Source organism: Nerophis lumbriciformis, linkage group LG20, assembly GCF_033978685.3.
Source record: "Nerophis lumbriciformis linkage group LG20, RoL_Nlum_v2.1, whole genome shotgun sequence".
NCBI classification, from domain to species: Eukaryota; Metazoa; Chordata; class Actinopteri; order Syngnathiformes; family Syngnathidae; genus Nerophis; species Nerophis lumbriciformis.
The window spans coordinates 13,889,026-13,915,000 of record NC_084567.2 but is presented as its reverse complement, the minus strand read 5'-3'; the positions used below and the strand labels follow the sequence as shown (position 1 = coordinate 13,915,000).

At 37.1% G+C, this 25,975-nt stretch overlaps 1 protein-coding gene across 3 annotated transcripts in view; it reads right to left on the bottom strand.

Annotated features, from left to right (window-relative positions):
• npr3 (natriuretic peptide receptor 3) overlaps positions 1-25,975 on the bottom strand; it is a 68,186-nt gene that overhangs the window by 32,202 nt on the left and 10,009 nt on the right. For 2 of the 3 annotated variants that reach the window (XM_061980482.1, XM_061980483.1), the window contains exons 2-3: positions 3,351-3,473; positions 498-673 (exon numbers count right to left, since the gene is read on the bottom strand). In XM_061980482.1, coding sequence (XP_061836466.1) covers positions 498-673; positions 3,351-3,473 — 299 coding nt within the window. The remainder of the gene's footprint in view (positions 1-497; positions 674-3,350; positions 3,474-25,975) is intronic. The other variant, XM_061980484.1, reaches the window with a different exon arrangement.

Sequence of the window (25,975 nt, the reverse complement as noted above, 5' to 3'; positions counted from 1 at the left end):
GGGATTCTGGGTATTTGTTCTGTTGTGTTTATGTTGTGTTACGGTGCGGATGTTCTCTCGAAATGTGTTTGTCATTCTTCTTTGGTGTGGGTTCACAGTGTGGCGCATATTTGTAACAGTGTTAAAGTTGTTTATACGGCCACCCTCAGTGTGACCTGTATGGCTGTTGATCAAGTATGCCTTGCATTAATTTGTGATGAGAACAGCCAGTAGATATTATGTGACTCGGACGGCACACACGCAAAGGAAATGCCTTTAAGGTTTATTGGCGCTCTGTACCTCTCACTACGTCCGTGTACACAGCGGCAGCCCGATATTATCGGACATCCCTAAATAAAATATATATATGTATGATGATAATAAAATATATATGAATATAATAATATATATGTATGATGATAATAAAATAAACAGCTGAGATAGGCTCCAGTACCCCCCGCGACAAGGGACAAGCGGTAGAAAATGGATGGATGGAAAATATATATATGTTTACGTACAGTTGCACAGTCGCTGCAGTGTGTGAGTCCGAGTCCTTGGCTGGCCTTCTTCATTTCCACAGAGAAGTTCTCAAAGTCGGGCTTGAGCGTCCTCAGCAGCGTCACCGTGTTCAAATATGCGAAGGCTTGTCGAGCGTCGTCGTCCATCTTGTCTCCTCGCCGCCACGAACCGTTGCCTGGCAACACACCACATGACCACATGAGGATATTGAGTAATTACACTTTTAATACTTTACTTTAATACAACTTTTATATCAATAAATCAACTTTAAAAATCTACTTTGAACTTTTAAAGTAAACTTTTTTGTAAGTCAACTTTTTAAAATAACATTTCATCAACTTTTTAAAATCTACATTAAATCAATATTAACTAAACTTTTTTAAATGAACATTAAATCAACTTTTTTAAATCAATATTTCATCATCTTTTCAAAATCAATTTTTTATATATTTTTTAAATGAACATTAAATCTACTTCTTAAAGTCAACATTAAATCCATATTTAATCAACGTTTTAAATCGTAATTACCGGTAAAACATTTTTTTAATATCAACAACAAATCAACTTTTTTCAAATTTACTTTTTTAAATGAACATTAAATCTACTTCTTACAGTCAACATTAAATCAATATTAAATCCATATTTGATCAACATTTTAAATCAACATTAAATCATCATTAAATCATTTTTTCAATATCAACATTAAATCAACTTTAATTCAACAACAAATCAACTTTTTATTTTGTTTACATTTTTAAATTAACATTAAATCAACTTAATATGATATCTACTTTTTTAAAATAAACTTTTTAAAATTAACATTAAATCTACTTTTTTTTAAATCAACATTTTTAATTACTATTGAATCAACTTTTTTTAAATCAACATTAAATCAATATTAAATCAACTTTTAAAAATGAACAATAAATCAACTTTTTAAAATCAGCATTTAATCAACTTTTTAAAATCAACTTTTTTAAATGAACATCTAATCTACTTTGTAAAATGACTTTTTTAAATTAACATTAAATCCACTTTGTAAAATGACTTTTTTAATTGAACATTAAATTAACTTTTTAAAAATTACATTAAATCTACTTTTTAAATTAACATGAAATCAACTTTTTAAAATCGACATTAAATCAATACTACATCAACTTTTTAAAATAAACATTATATGAATATTTAATCAACTTTTAAATGAAAATTAAATCAACATTAAATCAACTTTAAAAAAAAAAGAACATTAAATCAACTTTTTCAATTCAACATTAAATCAACTTTTTAAATGAACGTTGAATCAACTTTTTAAAATCAACATTAAATCAATATTAAATCAACTTTTTTAAATGAACATAAAATCAACTTCTTAAAAATTTGGTTTTTTAAATCAAATTTAAATCAACTTTTTTAATTAACATTTCATCAACTTTTTTAAATTAACATTTCATCAACTTTTTTAAAACAACTTTTTTAAATTAACATTTCATCAACTTTTTTAAATTAACATTAAATCAACCTTTTTAAATCAACATTTCATCAATTTTTTAAAAGCAACTTTTTTTTAAATTACATTTTAAAAACATTACATCAACTTTTTAAATTTAAATTAAATTAACTTTTTAAATTAACATTAAATCAAATTTCTAAAATCAACATTTCATCAACTTTTTTAAATGAACATTAAATAAACTTTTTAAAATCGACATTAAATCCATTTTAAATCAACTTTATTAAATGAACATTAAATCCACTTTGTAAAAGTACTTTTTAAAATGAACATTAAATAAACTTTTTAAAAATTACATTAAATCTACTTTTTAAATGAACATTAAATCAACTTTTTAAAATCGACATTTAATCAATACTACATCAACTTTTAAAAATCAACATTATATGAATATTTAATCAACTTTTTAAATGAAAATTAAATCAACATTAAATCAACTTGAAAAAAAACAAAACATTAAATCTACAATTTCAATTCAACATTAAATCACTTTTTTAAATTAACATTGAATCAACTTTTTAAAATCAACATTAAATCAATATTAAGTCAACTTTTTTAAATGAACATAAAATGAACTTCTTAAAAATTTAGTTTTTTAATCAAAATGAAATCAACTTTTTTAAATCAACATTTTATCAACTTTTTAAAATTAACATTAAATCAACCTTTTTAAATCAACATTTCATCAACTTTTTTAAAATTAAAATTAAATCAACTTTTTAAATTAACATTAAATCAATATTACATCAAGTTGTTTAAATCAACAATAAATCAACTTTTTAAATCAACAATACACTTTTTTAATTCAACAAAAAATTTACTTTTTTAAATCAACTTATTTTAAATTTACATTTTAAAATGAACATTAAATCCACTTCAATATTATATCTACTTTTAAATACACTTTTTAAAATCAAATCAATTGAGTCAACTTTGTATAAGTATTTTTTAAATTAACGTTAAATTAACTTTAAAATCTCCATTAAATCCATTTTTAAATCAACTATTTTACATCAACATTCAATGATGATGACAAGATGGCATGATGATGACATGGTGATGACATGATGATGATGACATGGTGATGGCATGATGACGTTATGATGATGGCATGATGACAACATGGTGATGATGACATGATGATGGCATGATGACGTTATGATGATGGCATGATGACGACATGGTGATGATGACATGATGATGACATGATGATGGCATGATGATGATGACATGGTGATGGCATGATGATGATGACGTGGTGATGGCATGATGGTGACATGGTGATGACATTATAATGGCATGATGATGAAGATGATGGCATGATGATGACATGATTATTCACCGTAAGAGGAGGCGTTGAAGAGTTCGATGTTAAAGAACATGTGAGTTCCGCTGGTCAGACGTCTCCTGTGAGCAGCTAGCATTATTTCTCTGATGTTGTTGGCGTCCATGCAGAAGATGATGACTGCAGCAAGAGACAAGATGTCATGCTAACAACATACATCACGACAAGACACGATCGTGTCATGTTAACATCATACATCATGACATGACATCATTGTGTCATGCTAACAACATACTTCAAATAAAAATAATTTATGACTCATTTTTAACACTTAATGAGTGGGGGACCCTGTTGGGTCTCTGAGAATTTTAGTGTTAAGTCATTGTTAAAAAAAAAATTTTTTGACGTAAAATCTTTGTTTTTATGAATTATTGACCTATTTAAGGCTCCAATTACTTCACATCAAATATTACACTTTGAAATATTTTTGGGCAAAAATATATCATATTTTGTGTGTTTGCCATAAAAACCAAAAATGTAAAAAATGACAAAAATGTCAAAAAACAACAACAAAAATAATAAAAAATTATAATCGACGGATAGATCTGAAGTTGATCTCAAGACTTAAGTGTTGAAGGTAAAAAAATAATCATGTATGACTTATTTATTATCACTTTTACAAGTGAGGGACCTTTTCGGGTCCCTGAGAATTTTTGTGTGTTTTTAATTTTTTTTTTTTAAATGAAATAAAATCTTTGTTGTTATGAATTATTGACATATTTAAGTCTCCAATTACATCACATCAAATATTACACTTTGAAATATTTGGTGTCTGCCATAAAAAACAATGTTTACTATGACATAAATAGCATATAAACAAACAAATATATATATATATATATATATATATATATATATATATATATATATATATATATATATATATATATATATATATATATATATATATATATATATATATATATATATATATATATATATGTGTGTGTGTGTGTGTGTGTGTGTGTATACTAGGGTTGTCCCGATACCAAAATGTATTTCAATACTTTTCTAATTAAAGGGGACCACAAAAAAAGGCATTATTGGCTTTATTTTAACAAAAAATCTACAAGAAAAATATGTTTGTTATTGCAATAAAAGAACACTTAACATACTAGACAACTTGTCTTTCAGTAGTAAGTAAACAAACAAAGGCTCCTAATTAGTCTGCTGACGTATGCAGTAACATATTGTGTCATTTTATTTTGTCAACATTATTCAACTGCTTGTTCATTTCCTGTTAATATCTGCTTACTTCCTGTTTCAACGTGTTCCATCTACAATTCTGTTAAAATGTAATAATCACTTATTCTTCTGTTTGTTTGATACTTTACATTAGTTTTGGATGATACCACACATTTAGGTATCGATACGATACCAAGTAGTTACAGGATCATACATTGGTCATATTCAAAGTCCTCATGTGTCCAGGGACGTATTTCATGAGTTTATAAAAATAATATGAATTTTTTTTAAAAGGAAAAAAAGATTTTGTGACAATACTAAATATTGATGAAATCATAATAGTATCGAGTAGATACGCTCTTGTACTTGAATTTTTTAAAAAGGAAAAAAATATTTTGTGACGATAAAAAATATTGATGCAATCATAGTAGTATCGAGTAGATACGCTCTTGTACTTGGTATCATTACAGTGGATGTTAGGTGTAGATCCACCCTTTTGTTTACATTGAGGGGTGCTAGCTTGCTGTTAGCGGTTAGCTATTAAATCCTCCTACGGTGTGTAGTGAAGCATTTCTTGGAAGAAACGTACTTTATTCGGTTTCTTGCCTCCATCAAGCCAAAGGCTCCAAGGTAGTTATTTGCAGACGTATAAAGAATGAAAAAGGTTCCTCTGAAAGACACGACTCAGCCTGCAAGCCACCGACGGAGCTCTCAGCCCTCAACATGTCTTTGGAGAAAAGAGCAGGTGATGGAGCAATAAGTACTTGTATTCAGTAAGCAGTAAGTACTTGTATTCAGTAAGCAGTAGGTACTTGTACTGTATACGTAACCGAAGAAATCGTACCTTTCTGCAAACCAGAATGTCTATTCTTCTATTTAGTTCAAGAACGGTAAAGTCTTATTTTATGAAAATCTAGGTCCAGACGGGGTTTTGAAAGTTGAGTTTCACAAGACGTCTGCTGGCCTCAGCTTCAGCCTGGATGGGGGAAAGTCCTCAAGTCATGGAGACAAGCCTCTAACTGTGAAACGCATATTCAAAGGTGATATTGGGGGGTTAACGTCCCGGCACGTCATATTTATACGCCGGTTTTAAGGTGGCGCCAAAACGTGTTTGATACCCTCTCCGGGTCGGTGATGACAGCCTGCCCCAAGTGGAGGAGTCCAAGTACCACGAGGTCTTGGGAAAGACGGCTCACCAGGTGATGCGGACTCTGCATCGAGCCATCTTGGTCCCGAAGCTTTCAAAATACGGACTGAAAGGGCAAGATTGCGGGTACAAGTGACCGAAATGACTTTCCTCAGTAAAGTGGCCGGGCTTCCCTTAGGATTAAGGTCCCTTCTACACTAAGGTTATCCAGGGTAAATCCCAACTAACCTTATCCTTGTCCACACACACACACACAATGGTCGCGACCTAATATGCTTGCACGGAAAATGCGCACGTCATAGTCACCTCCAGTGTTGCTTTGTGTGCAAGTTCTTAAATTTAACTTATCTGAACAATATCCAGTGTTGTGGTATTTCAATTAACTGGAATCCAGTGTGCAGTGGGGCCCTATTGTAGTGAATCACACCTCAGACATCATTAATTTATCAAATCATTAATCAACACATGTACACAATGTGACGAAGAACATTTGACAACAATCAATCTAGGGATCTAGATATCTGGTCAAGACACTCCTCACTCTTTTGCCTTCACCTTCATTGTCCATTCCTTTTTGGTGACTTTATATACTCTGGACCTAGACGTTGAGTCCGCGACATACATGGCGGACAATAACTGATACAGTCTGCTTCGCCAGTCCAAAAGCATTTGCCGTTTTCCGTAGTCTTCCCTTGTTGGCCAGCAAATACAAAGCATACGCTACCTTTTTATCACATCCACGGAAGCCCGCATTCTCGTTGACTCTCCTTCGACAAATGGACAAAGTTTTTCGGTAAGTAGAATCCCAGCTGACCTGGACATTGGAAAGTTCTCTTGCCGTCTGAGAAGTGTCGTATCCCAAATAGCTGCAATCGCTTTCTCTTAAGGTATTCATGTGTGATTTCCACGAACGTGAAGTAAAAACACGGGCATGTCTGGATGACTCGCCTCCATATTTCCAGTGGGTAGCTCCGAGTTACAAAACCGCTTTATCATGAAGCTGGCTGTGGCGCCTTCTTTCTGACGTCACTTCCTGTCCGAACTCAGTTTGTAAACGATCAATGAGTCCATATAAAGCTAAGAGCCGGAGATTCAAGAAATACACGGCGCACTTACCCGTGTAAAAAATTATCTAAGGAGGGGAAACTTAAACGATGGTTTAGTGTGGCTGAAACGAGGCTTAGGCTAAATAATTATTCGTTTAAGGGGTTATCCATAGTCTTCCCTAGACGGCCAGGTAACACAAAGCACACGCTACCTTTTTTAATCACATCCACGGGAGCCCGCATTCTCGTTGACTCTCCTTCTACTAATGGACAAAGTTTTTCGGTAAGTAGAATCCCAGCTGACCTGGACATTGGAAAGTTCTCTTGCCGTCTGAGAAGTGTCGTATCCCAAATAGCTGCAATCGCTTTCTCTTAAGGTATTCATGTGTGATTTCCACGAGCGTCTGAACATGTAGAAGTAAAAACACGGGCATGTCTGGATGACTCGCCTCCATATTTCCGAGTTACGAAACCGCTTTATCATGAAGCTGGCTGTGAAGCGTTCTGACGTCACTTCCTGTCCGAACTCAGTTTGTAAACGATCAATGAGTCCATATAAAGCTAAGAGCCGTAGATTCAAGAAATACACGGCGCACTTACCCGTGTAAAGAATTATCCAAGGAGGGGAAACTTAAACGATGGTTTAGTGTGGCTGAAACGAGGCTTAGGCTAAATAATTATTCGTTTAATGGGTTATCCGGCTTCGCCGTTTTCCGTAGTCTTCCCTCAACGGCCAGGTAATACAAAGCACACGCTACCTTTTTTTAATCACATCCACTGGAGCCCGCATTCTCGTTGACTCTCCTTCGACAAACGGACAAAGTTTTTCGGTAAGTAGAATCCCAGCTGACCTGGACATTGGAAAGTTCTCTTGCCGTCTGAGAAGTGTTGTATCCCAAATAGCTGCAATCGCTTTCTCTTAAGGCAGACCTGGGCATTCTGCCGCTCGCTGGCCACATCCGGCCCTTTGTGCGTTCCTGTCCGGCCCGCGTGAGGCCAATCATAAATTACAAAATAAATTTAAAAAAGTATCTATGTCGAGTGTGCAATACAACGGTACTGCTTTTGTTTTGAAAAGCGTTATTTGTATTACTTCCGTGTGGACGTATGCGCGTGCGTGATCGTGAGTGAATGTGAACAGCGGCAATCACAAATTACAAAATAAAGTTTAAAAAACATCTACGTCATGTGCGCAATACAACTGTGCTGCTTTTATTTTGAAAAGTGTTATTTATGGACGTATGTCCGTGTGTAACCTGTGAGTGAAGGTGCACAGCGACAAGTGGTGCACGGTTTACACCCGAGACGCTAAAAAGAGAAAAGTTGATGACGAATGTTTTCAACAAGACATGGACTGCCAAGTATTTCTTTACAGAAATTAAAGGTAAAGCCGTGTGCTTAATTTGTGGTACACAGATTGCTGTGTTTAAAGAATATAATTTGAATCGCCACTACATGACGAAGCACGAGGAAAAATAGCGGAATCTGTCTGATGAAGCGCGCGCAAGGGAGGCTGATGCGGTGATGGTAAAACTGCAAACCCAACAAGGACTTTTTGCCAAATTTCACAACCCCAGAGATGCAGCCATCAGGACAAGTTTCGTCATTTCTCACAAAATCGCCAGAAAAAGTAAGGCGTTTTCTGACGGAGAGTTTATTAAGGAGTGCTTATTGGACTCTGTTGCGCTGATATGCCCGGAAATTTGGAGTTTCAGCTGAAGAACAGAACGGCCGACTTTGACTGTTTTTCGCTGGCTTTGGATGAGAGCTGCGATGTACGTGACACCGCCCAGCTGCTCATCTTCTTACGTGGGATAACTGCAGACTTTCAAATCACAGAAGAGCTGGCAGCCATGCAGTCAATTAAAGAGACAACCACAGGTAATGACTTCTTCACAGAGGTAAATGCGTGTTTGGACATGTTAGGACTGAAATGGGACAAGCTGGCAGGTGTGACAACAGATGGTTGTCCAAATCTGACGGGGAAAAATGTTGGACTTTTAAAGAGGATGCAGGATAAACGTTAAATTAACCCTGTGCAGAAATTGACATTTTTGCATTGTATTATACATCAGGAAGTGTAGTGTAAGACAGTGTTAAAGGGGAACATTATCACAATTTCAGAAGGGTTAAAACCATTAAAAATCAGTTCCCAGTGGCTTATTTTATTTTTTGAAGTTTTTTTCAAAATTTTACCCATCACGCAATATCCCTAAAAAAAGCTTCAAAGTGCCTGATTTTAACCATCGTCCGATCATTACCTTATAAAATTTGAAGTTCTGACTCATTGTCAACAAACTAATAATAATAACTACTATAGCAGCCGCAACATTAATGCTGCCACAACGATGACTCTTGCTGGCCTACTGCCTTCGGTATTGGCACCATTCCCAAATTATGTCGGATCTATTGATAACCTCACTAACAACTTTAACGACGCCCTACGCGACACCATTGATAGTATAGCACCGCTAAAGCTTAAAAGAGCCCCTAAAAGGCGCACCCCATGGTTTACAGAAGAAACTAGAGCCCATAAATTATCATGTAGAAAGCTGGAACGCAAATGGCGCGCTACTAAACTTGAGGTTTTCCATCAAGCATGGAGTGATAGTTTAATAACTTATAAACACATGCTTACCCTAGCTAAAGCTAAATATTACTCAAATCTTATCCACCTCAACAAAAATGATCCGAAATTTTTGTTTAGTACAGTAGCATCGCTAACCCAACAAGGGACTCCTCCCAGTAGCTCCACCCACTCAGCAGATGATTTTATGAATTTCTTTAATAAGAAAATTGAACTCATTAGAAAGGAGATTAAAGACAATGCATCGCAGCTACAACTGGGTTCTATTAACACAGATACGACTGTATCTACGAAGGATACCGCCCTCCAAAATAGTTTCTCTCTCTTTGATGAAATAACACTAGAGGAATTGTTAAGATGTGTCAATGGGACAAAACAAACAACATGTTTACTTGACCCATTTCCTGGGAAACTTATTAAGGAGCTTTTTGTATTATTAGGTCCATCAGTGCTAAATATTATAAACTTATCACTTTCCTCTGGCACTGTTCCACTAGCATTCAAAAAAGCGGTTATTCATCCTTTGCTCAAAAGACCTAACCTTGATCCTGACCTCATGGTAAACTACCGGCCGGTGTCCCACCTTCCGTTTATCTCGAAAATCCTCGAAAAAATTGTCGCACAGCAGCTAAATGAACACTTAATGTCTAACAATCTCTGTGAACCTTTTCAATCCGGTTTCAGGGCAAATCACTCTACGGAGACAGCCCTCGCAAAAATGACTAATGATCTACTGCTAACGATGGATTCTGATGCGTCATCTATGTTGCTGCTTCTTGATCTTAGCGCTGCTTTCGATACCGTCGATCATAACATTTTATTAGAGCATATCAAAACACGTATTGGTATGTCAGACTTAGCCTTGTCGTGGTTTAACTCTTATCTTACTGACAGGATGCAATGCGTCTCCCATAACAATGTGACCTCGGACTATGTTAAGGTAACGTGCGGAGTCCCTCAAGGTTCGGTTCTTGGCCCTGCACTCTTTAGTATTTACATGTTGCCGCTAGGCGACATCATACGCAAATACGGTGTTAGCTTTCATTGTTATGCTGATGACACCCAACTCTACATGCCCCTAAAGCTGACCAACACGCCGGATTGTAGTCAGCTGGAGGCGTGTCTTAATGAAATTAAACAATGGATGTCCGCTAACTTCTTGCATCTCAACACTAAGAAAACGGAAATGCTGATTATCGGTCCTGCTAAACACCGACATTTATTTGATAATACCACCTTAACATTTGACAACCAAACAATTACACAAAGCGACTCAGTAAAGAATCTGGGTATTATCTTCGACCCAACTCTCTCCTTTGAGTCACACATTAAGAATGTTACTAAAACGGCCTTCTTTCATCTCCGTAATATCGCTAAAATTCGTTCCATTTTGTCCACTAGCGACGCTGAGATCATTATTCATGCGTTCGTTACGTCTCGTCTCGATTACTGTAACGTATTATTTTCGGGTCTCCCTATGTCTAGCATTAAAAGATTACAGTTGGTACAAAATGCGGCTGCTAGACTTTTGACAAGAACAAGAAAGTTTGATCATATTACGCCTATACTGGCTCACCTGCACTGGCTTCCTGTGCACTTAAGATGCGACTTTAAGGTTTTACTACTTACGTATAAAATACTACACGGTCTAGCTCCATCCTATCTTGCCGATTGTATTGTACCATATGTCCCGGCAAGAAATCTGCGTTCAAAGAACTCCGGCTTATTAGTGATTCCCAGAGCCCAAAAAAAGTCTGCGGGCTGTAGAGCGTTTTCTATTCGGGCTCCAGCACTATGGAATGCCCTCCCGGTAACAGTTAGAGATGCTACCTCAGTAGAAACATTTAAGTCCCATCTCAAAACTCATTTGTATACTCTAGCCTTTGAATAGCCCCCCTTTTTTAGACCAGTTGATCTGCCGTTTCTTTTCTTTTCTCCTCTGCTCCCCCCTATCCCTTGTGGAAGGGGTGACACACAGATCCGGTGGCCATGGATGGGGTGCTGGCTGTCCGGGGTCGGGACCCGGGGTGGACCGCTCGCCTGTATATCGGTTGGGAACATCTCTGCGCTGCTGACCCGTCTCCGCTCGGGATGGTTTCCTGCTGACCCCACTGTGGACTGGACTCTTACTGTTATGCTGGATCCACTATGGACTGGACTCCCACAATATTATGTTAGACCCACTCGACATCCATTGCATTCGGTCTCCCTAGAGGGGGGGGGGTTACCCACATATGCGGTCCTCTCCAAGGTTTCTCATAGTCATTCACATCGACGTCCCACTGGGGTGAGTTTTTCCTTGCCCTTATGTGGGCTATACCGAGGATGTCGTTGTGGCTTGTGCAGCTCTTTGAGACACTTGTGATTTAGGGCTATATAAATAAACATTGATTGATTGATTGATATACACCCGTCCATTTTCCTGTGACGTCACACAGTGATATACAATACAAACAAACGTGGCGGATAGAACAGCAAGATATAGCGACATTAGCTGGGATTCAGACTCGGATTTCAGCGGCTTAAGCGATTCAACAGATTACGCATGTATTGAAACGGATGGTTGTAGTGTGGAGGCAGGTAGCGAAAACGAAATTGAAGAAGAAACTGAAGCTATTGAGCCATATCGGTTTGAACCGTATGCAAGCGAAACCGACGAAAACGACACGACAGCCAGCGACACGGGAGAAAGCGAGGACGAATTCGGCGATCGCCTTCTAACCAACGATTGGTATGTGTTTGTTTGGCATTAAAGGAAACTAACAACTATGAACTAGGTTTACAGCATATGAAATACATTTGGCAACAACATGCACTTTGAGAGTGCAGACAGCCCATTTCAGGGCTGTCTGCTTGCGAGTAATGAATAAAGTTTTCATCAATTAATATATTCTGTAGACATACCCTCATCCGCTCTCTTTTCCTGAAAGCTGATCTGTCCAGTTTTGGAGTTGATGTCAGCATCTGCTTTGAGTGTCGCAGGATATCCACACATTCTTGCCATCTCTGTCGTAGCATAGCTTTCGTCAGTAAAGTGTGCGGAACAAACGACTGACCATTTCGTCGGCTTTCCCCACAGCCTCGTATTTTGAACAAATTTTGTCCAATTTCTTGCCACTTTCGCATATTTGGGCCACTGGTGCAACTTGAATCCGTCCCTGTTCGTGTTGTTACACCCTCCGACAACACACCGACGAAAGTGAGAAAATGGCGGATTGCTTCCCGATGTGACGTCACGTTGTGACGTCATTGCTCCGAGGGTGAATAATAGAGAGGCGTTTAATTCGCCAAAATTCACCCATTTAGAGTTTGGAAATCGGTTAAAAAATTATATGGTCTTTTTTCTGCAACATCAAGGTATATATTGACGCTTACATAGGTCTGGTGATAATGTTCCCCTTTAAAAATAAAACCATCAAAAGCAATCTGCTTTTGGTATAAAGTTAAGTTAGGTTAAATGAAAGTATTAATATTATTAATTATAATTATTATTATTTATCTTAGGGTACATCAACATTAATATTGAGCAAAATTTAATTGAAATATTGTCGATGTGGCCCTCCAGCAGTGCTCGGGTTGCCCATGCGGCCCCCGGTAAAAATGTATTGCCCACCCCCGTCTTGAGGTATTCATGTGTGATTTCCACAAGCGTCTTCATATTTCCAGTGGTTAGCTCCCAGTTACTAAACCGCTTTATTATGAAGCTGGCTGTGGCACATTCTTTCTGACGTCACTTCCTGTGTGGGGCGCGGTCTTTCTGGCATCACTTCCTGTGTGGAGCGCGGTCTTTCTGGCGTCACTTCCTCTCCGAACTCAGTTTGTAAACGATCAATGAGTCCATATAAAGCTAAGAGACGGAGATTCAAGAAATAGACGGCGCACTTACGCGTGTAAAAAATTACCCAATTAGGGGGACCTTAAAACTCTCGGATTCAGTACGGCGGCTTCCTGGGACCCCCGGCCAGAGGTCCAGGGCACAGATAGCAGGCCCATCAAAATTTCTGCGGGAATTTTCTAGTTTTGAAGTTATCGTGCCCTGATTTTACCAGTCCGGCCCACTTGGGAGTAGATTTTTCTCCATGTGGCCCCCGATCTAAAATGAGTTTGACACCCCTGATCTGAAAGGATCATTGATGACGTCACGCATAAGCCTCTTCTTTGTGGCGACGGCGAGTGAAAAAGCCCAAAAAGGTGGCTCGGCGTTAATGAGCAAGATTCCGAGCGCGGCTGGAACATTCCTCACCGTCGTGTGACTGAAGTCCTGGCCGGGACAAACTTCACCTCAGTGCCGGACTGCGCGGCACCTTTAATTAGGGCCAGACGTCCACACACTGCTGGCCCTGTGTGCGTTCGTTCGCTCGCTCGACACGCGCGCCAACGCAAGCAAGGCTTTTTTTTTTTTTGCAAGCTGCCGCCTTTCTCTCCTCTCCCGCGCGACGGTTCCAAGTAGGCGGAAGGTTTCCGGCGCGAGGACGGCACGTCAACGAGAACGTCGCTGGATCAACGGGAGGAAAAAAACACAGAGGCGCCGCAAACCTTATAAACGAAGGGAGTCAAACTCATTTTGGATCGAGGGCCACGTGGAGAAAAAGCTACTCCTAAGTGGGCCGGACTGGCATACTTGCCAACCTTGAAACCTCCGATTTCGGGAGGTGGGGCTGGGGGGGTGGGGGGCGTGGTCGGGGTGGGGGCGTGGCTAAGAGGGGATGAGTATATTTACAGCTAGAATTCACCAAGTCAAGTATTTCATATATATATATATATATATATATATATATAAGAAATACTTGACTTTCAGTGAGTTCTAGCTATATATATATATATATATATATATATATATATATATATATAAATACTTGAATTTCAGTGTTCATTTATTTACACATATACACATAACACTCATCCACTCATTGTTGAGTTAAGGGTTGAATTGTCCATCCTTGTTCTATTCTCTGTCACTATTTTTCTAACCATGTTGAACACCCTTTCGCAGGTACCCAGAAAGGTTTCGAGTACCACCAAAAAAACTGAATCTCTGAAGACAGTATAAAAATCTGTGTTAAAGGTGTACAAATACTGTTTGTATAATAAGCATGTTATTGTTTACAAATGAGGGTTAATGTTATAATGTGTTTGGGCAGGCACACTGTTTATATTGTGGGAAAGCGGACGTGAATACAGGCTGTTGACACGTCACTCAGGTCCGCATGGAGCTGGAGGGGGCGTGTCTTCCAGCTCCGCCTGAATTTCGGGAGAAAATTTGTCCCGGGAGGTTTTCGGGAGAGGCGCTGAATCTCGGGAGTCTCCCGGAAAATCCGGGAGGGTTGGCAAGTATGCGGACTGGTAAAATACCGGCACGATAATTGAAAAATACCTGCTCAGTGGCCTAGTGCAGTGGTTCTTAAATGGGGGTACGCGTACCCCTGTGGGTACTTGAAGGTATGCCAAGGGGTACTTGAGTTTTTTTTTTAAATATTCTAAAGATAGCAACAATTCAAAAATCCCTTATAAATATATTCATTGAATAATACTTCAACAAAATATGAATGTAAGTTCATAATCTGAACATCAAATCAAGTAGGCTATTCCATTCATTCATTACCTTAAACCCAGAGTTTCCCCCATGCCATGATGGTTTACCCTACCTGGCGGTGCCACACGGCAGCAACTGTCAATCAACTATCGATGTAGAAAACAATGGAGGCTTGGTTAAAGCGTAGCAGTAATGCAGCTGAGACATGTGGACATGTTCCATAAATATTGATGTTAAAGATTTCTTTTTTTGTGAAGAAATGTTTAGAATTAAGTTCATGAATCCAGATGGATCTCTATTACAATCCCCAAAGAGGGCACTTTAAGTTGCTTTCTGTTCAGGAGAGAGCACACAGAAGATAATACAAATAATAACAGAAGAAATGAACAAATTAAAAAGATGGTTTGACAAAAACAGACTATCTTTGAATCTCAGTAAAACTAAAATAATGCTATTTGGTAATAGTATAAAAGAGCATCATACACAAATAGACGGAGTAGACATAGAAAGGGTAAAAGAAACTAGATTTTTGGGAGTATAAATAGATGATCAAATGAACTGTAAATCTCATATACAAAACATACAACATAAGGTGGCAAAAAACATTTCAATAATGAATAAAGCAAAATATGTCCTGGGCCAAAAATCACTACATATTCTCTACTGCTCGCTAGTGTTACCATATCTGAGTTATTGTGCAGAAATATGGGGAAATAACTACAAATGTGCGCTACATTCGCTAACCGTGTTACAAAAAAGATCAGTTAGAATAATACATAATGTTGGATATAGAGAACACACAAACCCTTTATTTATTAAGTCAAAAATATTAAAGTTCGGTGATTTGGTAAAATTGCAAACAGCTAAAATGATGTACAAAGCAAACTATAACCTGCTACCAAAGAATGTACAACAATTCTTCTCAACTAAAGAGGAGAAATATAACCTTAGAGGAAAAAATTAATTAAAAACATTTATATGCACGTACAACACTTAGAACTTTTAGCATATCAGTATGTGGAATTAAATTATGGAATGGATTAAGTAAAGAAGTTAAAAATTGTACTGATATGATCCAGTTTAAGAGGTTGTTCAAAATAATAGCGCTTACAGAGTACAAAAAAGAAGAATTATGAGAAATACTTTCAACCTTATTGAAAATAAGATATTCTTCATCTCAGTATGTTAATAATGACTGAATTAATTAATTAATGACATATTACAAAACTGTTGTATACTAATTCATAGATGTTATTTTATTATATAAAAAGGTCAGTAAATGATTCTATATATTTGTAAACGCTTTGAAGTGGGAAAGGGGTAGGATTAAATAAGCTTTGCTTCTTCCAACTCCTTTTCGGGCATGATGTAAAATGAAATGATATGAAATTGTGTGATGTATTATGATGTAAGTGTGTTCATGTTCGAAATAAACTAAAGAAAGAAAGAAAGAAAGAAGTTGATGATTACTTCTATGTGTAGAAATCTTTATTTATAATAATTTTTCACCAAGTTTTTAGTTATTTGTATATCTTTTTTTCCAAATAGTTCAAGAAAGACCACTACAAATGAGCAATATTTTGCACTGTTATACAATTTAATAAATCAGAAACTGATGACATAGTGTTGTACTTTACTTCTTTATCTCTTTTTTTCCAACCAAAAATGCCTTGCTCTGATTAGGGGGTACTTGAATTTAAAAAATGTTCACAGGGGGTACATCACTGAAAAAAGGTTGAGAACCACTGGCCGAGTGGTTAGAGTGTCCGCCCTTAGATCGGTAGGTCGTGAGTTCAAACCCCGGCCGAGTCATACCAAAGACTATAAAAATGGTACCCATTACCTCCCTGCTTGGCACTCAGCATCAAGGGTTGGAATTGGGGGTTAAATCACCAAAAATTATTCCCGAGCGTGGCCACCGCTGCTGTTCGCTGCTCCCCTCGCAGGGGGTGAACAAGGGGTTGGGTCAAATTTCACCACACCTCGTGTGTGTGTGACAATCATTGGTACTTTAACTTTAAAGACAACTTCAGATTGTTTTCTTTGTTTAAAAGTAGAACAAGCACATTCTGAAAATGTACAAATCATAATGTTTTTTTTGTTGCGGTTAATAGTATTCTACCTTCATTTGTCGTTATTCGTGTGGAAATATGGGGAAACAACTACAAATGTGTGCTTCATTCACTAACTGTTACAAAAAAGATCAATTAGAATAATGTTGGATATGGAGAGCATACAAACCCTTTATTCATTAAATCACAATTATTGAAATTCAGCGATTTGGTGCATTTGCAAACAGCTAAAATGATGTATAAAGCAAACTGGAACCTGCTAGCCAAGAATGTACAACACTTCTTCTCAACAAAAGGATGAGAAATATAACCTTAGAGGAAAGTCTAATTTAAAACATCTGTATGCTCGTACAACACTTAAAACTTTTAGTATATCAGTGTGTGGAACTAAATTATGTAACGGATTAAGCAGAGAAATCCAACAAAGCACCAATATGATTCAGTTTAAGAGACGGTTCAAACTACAGGTGTTCACAAAGTACACAGAACAAGAATTATGATGAACATCTTGAACCCTTTTTTTTTTTTTCGTTTTATTGAGACAAAGATTATTTATGTATTTAATATTTGTATGCTTATTATGGTATATTATTTATTTAGTATTTATTTGTTCACTGTTCTGTTACAGAGAACAAGAAAATTGGATAAAATTGCTATGGTATGAAAAGGGATTAAATGAGCTCTGCTTCTTCCTCCTCCTTTTTGGACGTGCTGTAATGAAACAACTGGAATTGTGTGACGCATCACATTGTTCCAAATAGGGCTGCAACTAACAACTAATTTGATAATCGATTAATCTGTCGATTATTACTTCGATGAATAATCGGATAAAAGAGACAAACTACATTTCTATCCTTTCCAGTATTTTATTGGAAAAAAAACCAAGCATACTGGCACCATACTTATTTTGATTATTGTTTCTCAGCTGTTTGTAAATGTTGCAGTTTATAAATAAAGGTTTATAAAAAAAAAAATAAAAAAATAAAAAGTAGCCTCTGCGCATGTGCATAGCATAGATCCAACGAATCGATGACTAAATTAATCGCCAACTATTTTTATAATCGATTTTAATCGATTAGTTGTTGCAGCCCTAGTTCCAAATGAACTGAAACTGATATCTGAACTGATTTATACTTTCTGAATAAATTACGTGATAATGTTCATCAGTCAACTCCATCCACCCATCCATTTTCTACCGCTTGTCCCTTTTTCGGGGTTGGGGCCAATGTGTTAATTTTCAATCGATCAAGATAAAATAAATTATATAAAAATCTAATTACCGTATTTTTCGGACTATAAGTCGCAGTTTTTTTCAGTTTGGCCAGGGGTGCGACTTATACTCAGGAGCGACTTATGTGTGAAATTATTAACACATTAGCGTAAAATATCAAATAATATTATTTAGCTCATTCACGTAAGAGACTAGACGTATAAGATTTCATGGGATTTAGCGATTAGGAGTGACAGATTGTTTCGTAAACGTATAGCATGTTCTATATGTTATAGTTATTTGAATGACTCTTACCATAATATGTTACGTTAACATACCAGGCACGTTCTCAGTTGGTTATTTATGCCTCATATAACGTACACTTATTCAGCCTGTTGTTCACTATTCTTTATTTATTTTAAATTGCCTTTCAAATGTCTATTCTTGGTGTTGGGTTTTACCAAATAAATTTCCCCCAAAACATGCGACTTATACTCCAGTGCGACTTATATATGTTTTTTTCCTTCTTTATTATGCATTTTCGGCAGGTGCGACTTATACTCCGGTGCGACTTATACTCCAAAAAATACGGTACAGGATAATATTTATGTAGTTTGCTCATTTTCCTCGACTGGTGCACTAACAGCATGTGTTTTTTTTACATATGTAGCATCATCTACAAAGATACAAAGAATTGCTATTGTGACATCTAGTGGACACATTTTGAACAGCAGTTTCTTTCATTCAAAAATTTCGGCTCATTTTTATACTTGGCAAAGTCATTCCGCGGGCCGGATAAAACCTGTTCAGGTTTAATCCTGACGTACGTATCCCGACGTACGTATCCCGACGTACGTATCCTGACGTACGTATCCTTACGTACGTTATCCTTACGTACGTTATCCTTACGTACTGTCATGTCTGTGTAATTATGTTTTGTTTTAGTCATGTTTTGTTTTGTTTAGTTATTGGACTCTTTAGTTTCTGGCTTTTCACTCCCTTGTCTTGTTTCCATGGTTACCCATTAGTTTCACCTGTTCCACGTTTGGACTCATTGTGCACTCTTGTTTGTCACCATAGCAACCATTAGTTTTCACCTGTCACGTCACGCACCTGTTTCACGTTTGGAGTCACGCACCTGTTTTCGTTAATCATGTCTGTAGTATTTAAGTTCATTGTTTTCAGTTTGTCTTTCTGGCGACATCCCACATTTATGCTCTTCACATTCCTAACACTTGTTTTCATGTCCATCTTTCATGCTGCTACTTTAGTCCAAGCCAAGTAAGTAAGTTTTGTTTATTCATGCTATAGTCTTTTGGTTTCATAGTTTGTTCTCCGCCACTGTGCGCGCTTTTCGTTTGTACTTTTTTTTGATAGTAATAAGCAATCATGTACTTACATTCCCGTCTCGCCCGAGCCAACTTTCCGTTGCCTTCTGGAAAAACTAAACCCATGGACCAAGTCATGACACGTACGTTATCCTTCCCTACGTTATCCTTACGTTTGACACCTATGTTATAAACGATTCGTTTTTGTCGGCGTGTGTGCAGATATTGACAGGGCCTTCTCTGTGGTCGGCCCTAAGCTCTGGAACACTCTGCCCCTCCATGTTCAAACTGCTCCCACAGTGGAGTGTTTTAAGTCTCGTCTTAAGACCCACTTTTATTCTTTGGCTTTTAACACTACGTCCTCTGTGTTTTTTTTTAAATAAATTTTGATTTCTATTTACTGTTTTAATTGGTTTTACCCTTTAAAATAGTTTTTAATCATATTTATTTTTATATTGTTTTTAAATGTATTTATTTTTTGTTTTTATTCGGTCATTGGTGGAGCTAAAGATAATATTTGAATATTGTTTTTAATATTGTTGTGCAGCACTTTGGAAACATTTTTGTTGTTTAAATGTGCTATATAAATAAAGTGGATTGGATTTGTCATGTCTGGATCATGTTTTGTTTAAGTTATGTTCTGTTGGGTTTTGGATTCTTTTTAGTTCCTGCCTTTTCACTTCCTTGTCTTGTTTCCATGGTTACCCATTAGTTTCACCTGTTCCACGTTTGGACTCACACACCTGTCACCAATCATGTCACTGTTATTTAAAGCCTGTCTTTTTCTGTTGGTCGGCCTGGCGACATTCACTCTGTTTACCTCTGCGCACTTCATGCCATGTCAAGTAAGTTTTTTTCTATTCATGCCACAGTTAGCGACTTTTGTTCATGTCCATAGTTTTTTGCCCACGTGCAAGTCTTTTTGTTTCATTGGTCAAGTTTGTACTTCCGCCTTGAGCGCGCCTTTTGTTCCTTTGTTAGTGTAAAATAAAGAATGTCTTTACCTCCATGCCATGCCACATCCAGCTTTACTTGCATCTCGGGAAAACAAACACACCTTAGTCCAAGTCTTGACAGGATTGGATTGTTCTCTCACTATTATCTGGGAAATACGTCCAAATCAAAGATTTAACAAGGGAAGTGCACTTTTTTTTGTGCCTTGGTTTATGCTCTCTACCTCATAAAATATGGCTAGTACGAACCCCAAAACCAAAGAAGTTGGCACGTTGTGTAAATGGTAAATAAAAACAAAATAGAATGATTTGCCAATCCTTTTCAACCTATATTTCAGTTGAATAGACTGCAAAGACAATATATTTAAAGTTCGAACTGCAAAACTGTTATTTTTGGCACATATTAGCTCATTTGGAATTTGATGCCGGTGCGCTCCATATCGTTTCTACTCGTATGGATTCTTTGCTCGTCCCTCCAAGCGCCGTTTATAAGTTTTACAATATAACTAAAACTAATCTTCCTTACTAAAGCGTCCCATGTGTGATGTCTGTAGGAGTGTTTTCATGCATTTCGAGCTTATATGCTAACACGTTTACAAGTGCCTGTGTTAGTATGATTAGCTTACAATGGCATTCTTTTTCTTTTTTTCCCCCCCCTTTCAGTTTCACAAATTCCTCAGTAAAATCATTAGAACTGTTCGTGCGAAACAATATTAATTTTGTTGACTAAAAGTTTTTGTCAAGACTTATTTTCCCTCGACTCAGGGCACCATAAAAAGTCTTAAAAAGTCTAAAATCCAATCATTGGAATTCAAGGCCTTAGAACAGGGGTGCTCATTACGTCGATCGCGAGCTACCGGTCGATCTCGGAGGGTGTGTCAGTCGATCACCAGCCAGGCATTAAAAAAATAGTCCTAAAAATGAGCGATCATAAATCTTCACTATGACGTCACTTTCGTCACTTGATTGACATTCACGGCACCCGAGGGTCTTCTGAGATGACGCTGGCTGCTGCCAGCTCATTAAAATTACCGACTGGAAGGCGAGAAACACTTTATTTCAACAGACTCTGGCGCCGTACCTGTCGTCAAAACTCCAAAGACCGACTGCACAGTTGCACAGTTGTGCTAACAAAACAAGAGTCTCAGAAAGCTGGCGTGCACAAGCTAGCAAGCTACGGAGTTTGCCGACAATGTATTTCTTGTAAAGTGTATACAAAGGAGTACGGAAGCTGGACAAATAAGATGCCAAAAACCAACCACTTTCATGTGGTATTGGACAGAAAGGAGGACTTTTTTCTCCTCCATTCAAAAGTGCGGACGTTTTTAGCACCACTGTCTGATTCCAATCAATGCAAGTCATCACAATCAGGTAATACACCAACTTATATTCTTGTCTTCATGAAAGAAAGGAATCTATATGTGTTAAACATGCCTGTATTATCTTTAAACACCTTAACTTGTTAACAATATTAACTATAGGTGTTAAACATGCTTGTATTATCTTTAAACACCTTTAACTTGTTAACAATATTAACTATATGTATTAAACATACTTCTATTATCATTAAACACCTTTAATTTATTAACAATATTAACTATATGTATTAAACATTCTTGTATTATCATTAAACACCTTTAATTTATTAACAATATTAACTATGTGTTAAACATGATTGCATTATCATTAAACACCTTTAATTTATTAACAATATTAACTATATGTGTTAAACATGCTTGCATTATCATGAAACACCTTTAACTTATTAACAAAAACATATATTTCATAAATAAGTAAATATAAATTATATATATGAATGAGGTAGATCCCCATGACTTGATCAATTGAAAAGTAGCTCGCCTGCAGAAAAAGTGTGAGCACCCCTGCCTTACAATGTCTTAAATGCCATCTAAATCTTATAAAAAGTCACAAGTACGACGTTGAAAAGTCTTACAAATATGATCGAAAACAAATACGAAAACTTCAGTCTCGCTTTTACAAAAACCCAAAAGCAGTGAAGTTGTCACGTTGTGTAAATGGTAAATAAAAAGAGAATACAATGATTTGCTAATCCTTTTCAACTTATATTCAATTGAACAGACTGCAAAGACAAGATATTTAACATTCGAACCGGAAAACCTTGTTATTTTTTTGCAAATATTAGCTCATTTGGAATTTGATGCCGGCGACATGTTTAAAAAAAGCTGGCCCAAGTGGCAAAAAAGACCGAGAAAGTTGAGACATGCTCGTCAAACACTTATTTGGAACACCCCACAGGTGAACAGGCTAATTGGGAACAGGTGGGTGCCATGATTGGGTATAAAAGCAGCTTCCATGAAATGCTCAGTCATTCACAAACAAGGATGGGGCGAGGGTCACCACTTTGTCAACAAATGCCTGAGCAAATTGTCGAACATTTTAAGAAAAAAATTTCTCAACCAGCTATTGCAAGGAATTTAGGGATTTCACCATCTACGGGTCCGTAATATCATCAAAACGTTCAGAGAATCTGGAGAAATCACTGCACGTAAGCGATGATATTATGGACCTTCGATCCCTCAGGCGGTACTGTATCAAAAAGCGACATCGGTGTGTAAAGGATATCACCACATGGGCTCAGGAACACTTCTGTTAGTAGAAGGTTGTGGACATAATCTGACAAAAACCCGTTTTTTTCAACCCTTTGTGAGGATGATGATGAATTGTTGATGTAAAGGGGAATATATAAACATCCCATATGACCACATCACACCAATTCTCAAATCCCTTCACTGGCTTCCCGTTCCACTCAGGATTGAATACAAAGTCTCTCTACTAACCCACCAGTGCCTCCATGGAAATGCCCCCCTCTACCTCAAAGAACTACTCACCCCCAAATCCTCCACACGACACCTCCGCTCCGGACAGGCTAACCTCCTCCAACCTCCGAGGACAAAGCTACTGTGGAACGCTCTCCCTGACCACCTGAGGGCACCACAGACTGTGGATGCTTTTAAAAAAGGCTTAAAAACCCTTCTTTTAAAAAAAGCCTTTTTTTAGATATATGCATACTAGTTCTAGCTATTAGGCTGTTTTAGTTTTTATTTGCATTTATGTTTTTTAATACACTGTAGCACTTTGAGGTTGTGTACTCAATGTAAAGTGCTTTTTACAAATAAAATCTATTATTATTATTATCCCATCAGTCGTTATCCCAGTGAGAGCAGACATTGTACAGTAAGTATTATGTTTGTTGTCTCTCATCAAGTCTGCCATGATTAGTAGTGTTGTTGTTGAAGGAAACGTGAATGTTGTGAGGCGTCTGAAATTAATACACCTAAAATGATCCAAATATGTCAATATCACATGTTATTATGAATGTGACGGATACTACACTACATATACACTTACAGTGTGAATATAAAACCTAGATGGAGGTTTTTGAAGGCTTTTAGAGCGCTTCATAGGCTGAAAAGATCAACTTTCATAAGCTCCGTCGATAGCTGACTCTTGCTCACCTTTATTTATGATTTAGAATGTATAAAAAAAAGAAAGCATATGTGTTCTGGTCTTACATTAAGATTGTGAACGATAGACACAATTCCAAAACAGGTTACTGGATCGACCAGGAATCGTAACGATGAAATTTATTTTTTTCTGCCACTTCCACCGTACATGGCAACTAGTGATGTCACGATGTGAAAATGTCACATCTCAGTATTGTTGAATGTGCTCACATTGAAATCTTTGAACCGTTTTATTTCAAATACCTAAAATAAATAGACACCCTGGTACTATTTCTCTTGTTTTGTGTTTTTATATTAATATTTCATCTGAATTAATGGTTGAGCTTTTATTGTTTTGAATATGGATTTGTATCGCAGCACGTTAAGATTTAATTAACACCAGAAACTCTAAGGTTTTCTTACTCCTGATATTTCGTGTGTGATATCATGTGCGATACAAGCAGTTCTGCAGTATTTAGTTGTGTGTGATATCATGTGCGATACAAGCAGTCCTGCAGCATGTTTAGTTGTGTGTGATATCATGTGCGGTACAAGCAGTCCTGCAGAGTGTTTACTTGTGTGTGATATAATGTGCGATACAAGCAGTCCTGCAGTGTGTTTACTTGTGTGTGATATCATGTGCGATACAAGCAGTCCTGCATCGTGTTTTGTTGTGTGTGATGTCATGTGCGATACAAGCAGTCCGGCAGAGTGTTTACCTGTGTGTGATATCATGTGCAATACAAGCAGTCCTGCAGTGTGTTTACTTGTGTGTGATATCATGTGCGATACAAGCAGTCCTGCAGTGTGTTTACTTGTGTGTGATATCATGTGCGATACAAGCAGTCCTGCAGCGTGTTTAGTTGTGTGTGATGTCGTGCGATACAAGCAGTCCGGCAGAGTGTTTACTTGTGTGTGATATCATGTGCAATACAAGCAGTCCTGCAGTGTGTTTACTTGTGTGTGATATCATGTGCGATACAAGGAGTCCTGCAGCTTGTTTACTTGTGTGGGATATCATGTGTGACACAAGCTGTCCTGCAGAGTGTTTACTTGTGTATGATATTGTGTGCGATAAAAGCAGAGTGTTTACTTGTGTGTGATATAATGTGCGATGAAGCAGTATGCAGAGTGTTTACTTGAGTGTGATATCATGTGCAATACAAGCAATCTTGCAGAGTGTTTACTTGTGTGTGATATCATGTGCGATACAAACAGTGTTTACTTGTGTGATATCATGTGCGATAAAGCAGTATGCAGAGTGTTTACTTGTGTGTGATATCATGTGCGATACAAGAAGTCCTGCAGAGTGTTTACTTGTGTGTGATATCGTGTGCGACACAAGCAGTCCTGCAGAGTGTCTACTTGAGTGTGATATCATGTGCGATACAAGGAGTCCTGCAGCTTGTTTACTTGTGTGATATTATGTGTGATACAAGCTGTCCTGCAGAGTGTTTACCTCTGTGTGATATCATGTGCGATACAAACAGACAGTTAATATCTAAATGTCCTCCAATAAACACACAATTTCTTCTGTTTTACTAAAGTCATTTACAAAATGTAAACATGCTCGGCTATACAGGCTACTGAGAACTAGCAGCTACACAACAGCTAAGCACACAATAGCACACAAGCTAGACATAGGTAATAATGATTGAACAATAAAAGTTGACATTAGTCAATATAAACAAGTATTAATTATAGTTACATATTACTTACACATATAAAGTCTCCAAGGCATACTAGAAAGTATCCAGTAACAAACGTGTCTGCATCATTCAACTTACTGCATCACGAGCTTGATTTCATGAATTATTGTGACTGATAAATTACCACTCCACCTCAACTAAAAGTCAGCATAAGTCCATTCGAGACAGTTAATAAATAAGTTAGTGTTTTTCAGAACTAACATTATTCTTTGTTTGACTCATTTCACTTGATCAAACCTTCTCTAACATCCACACTACTAAATAATACTAGTATGTATGATTCCTGCTGATATCGTATAGGATCAATATCAGTATCGGCCAATACTCCAGGCTCCACTATCAGTATGGTGTGGGATTTTAAAAAAGT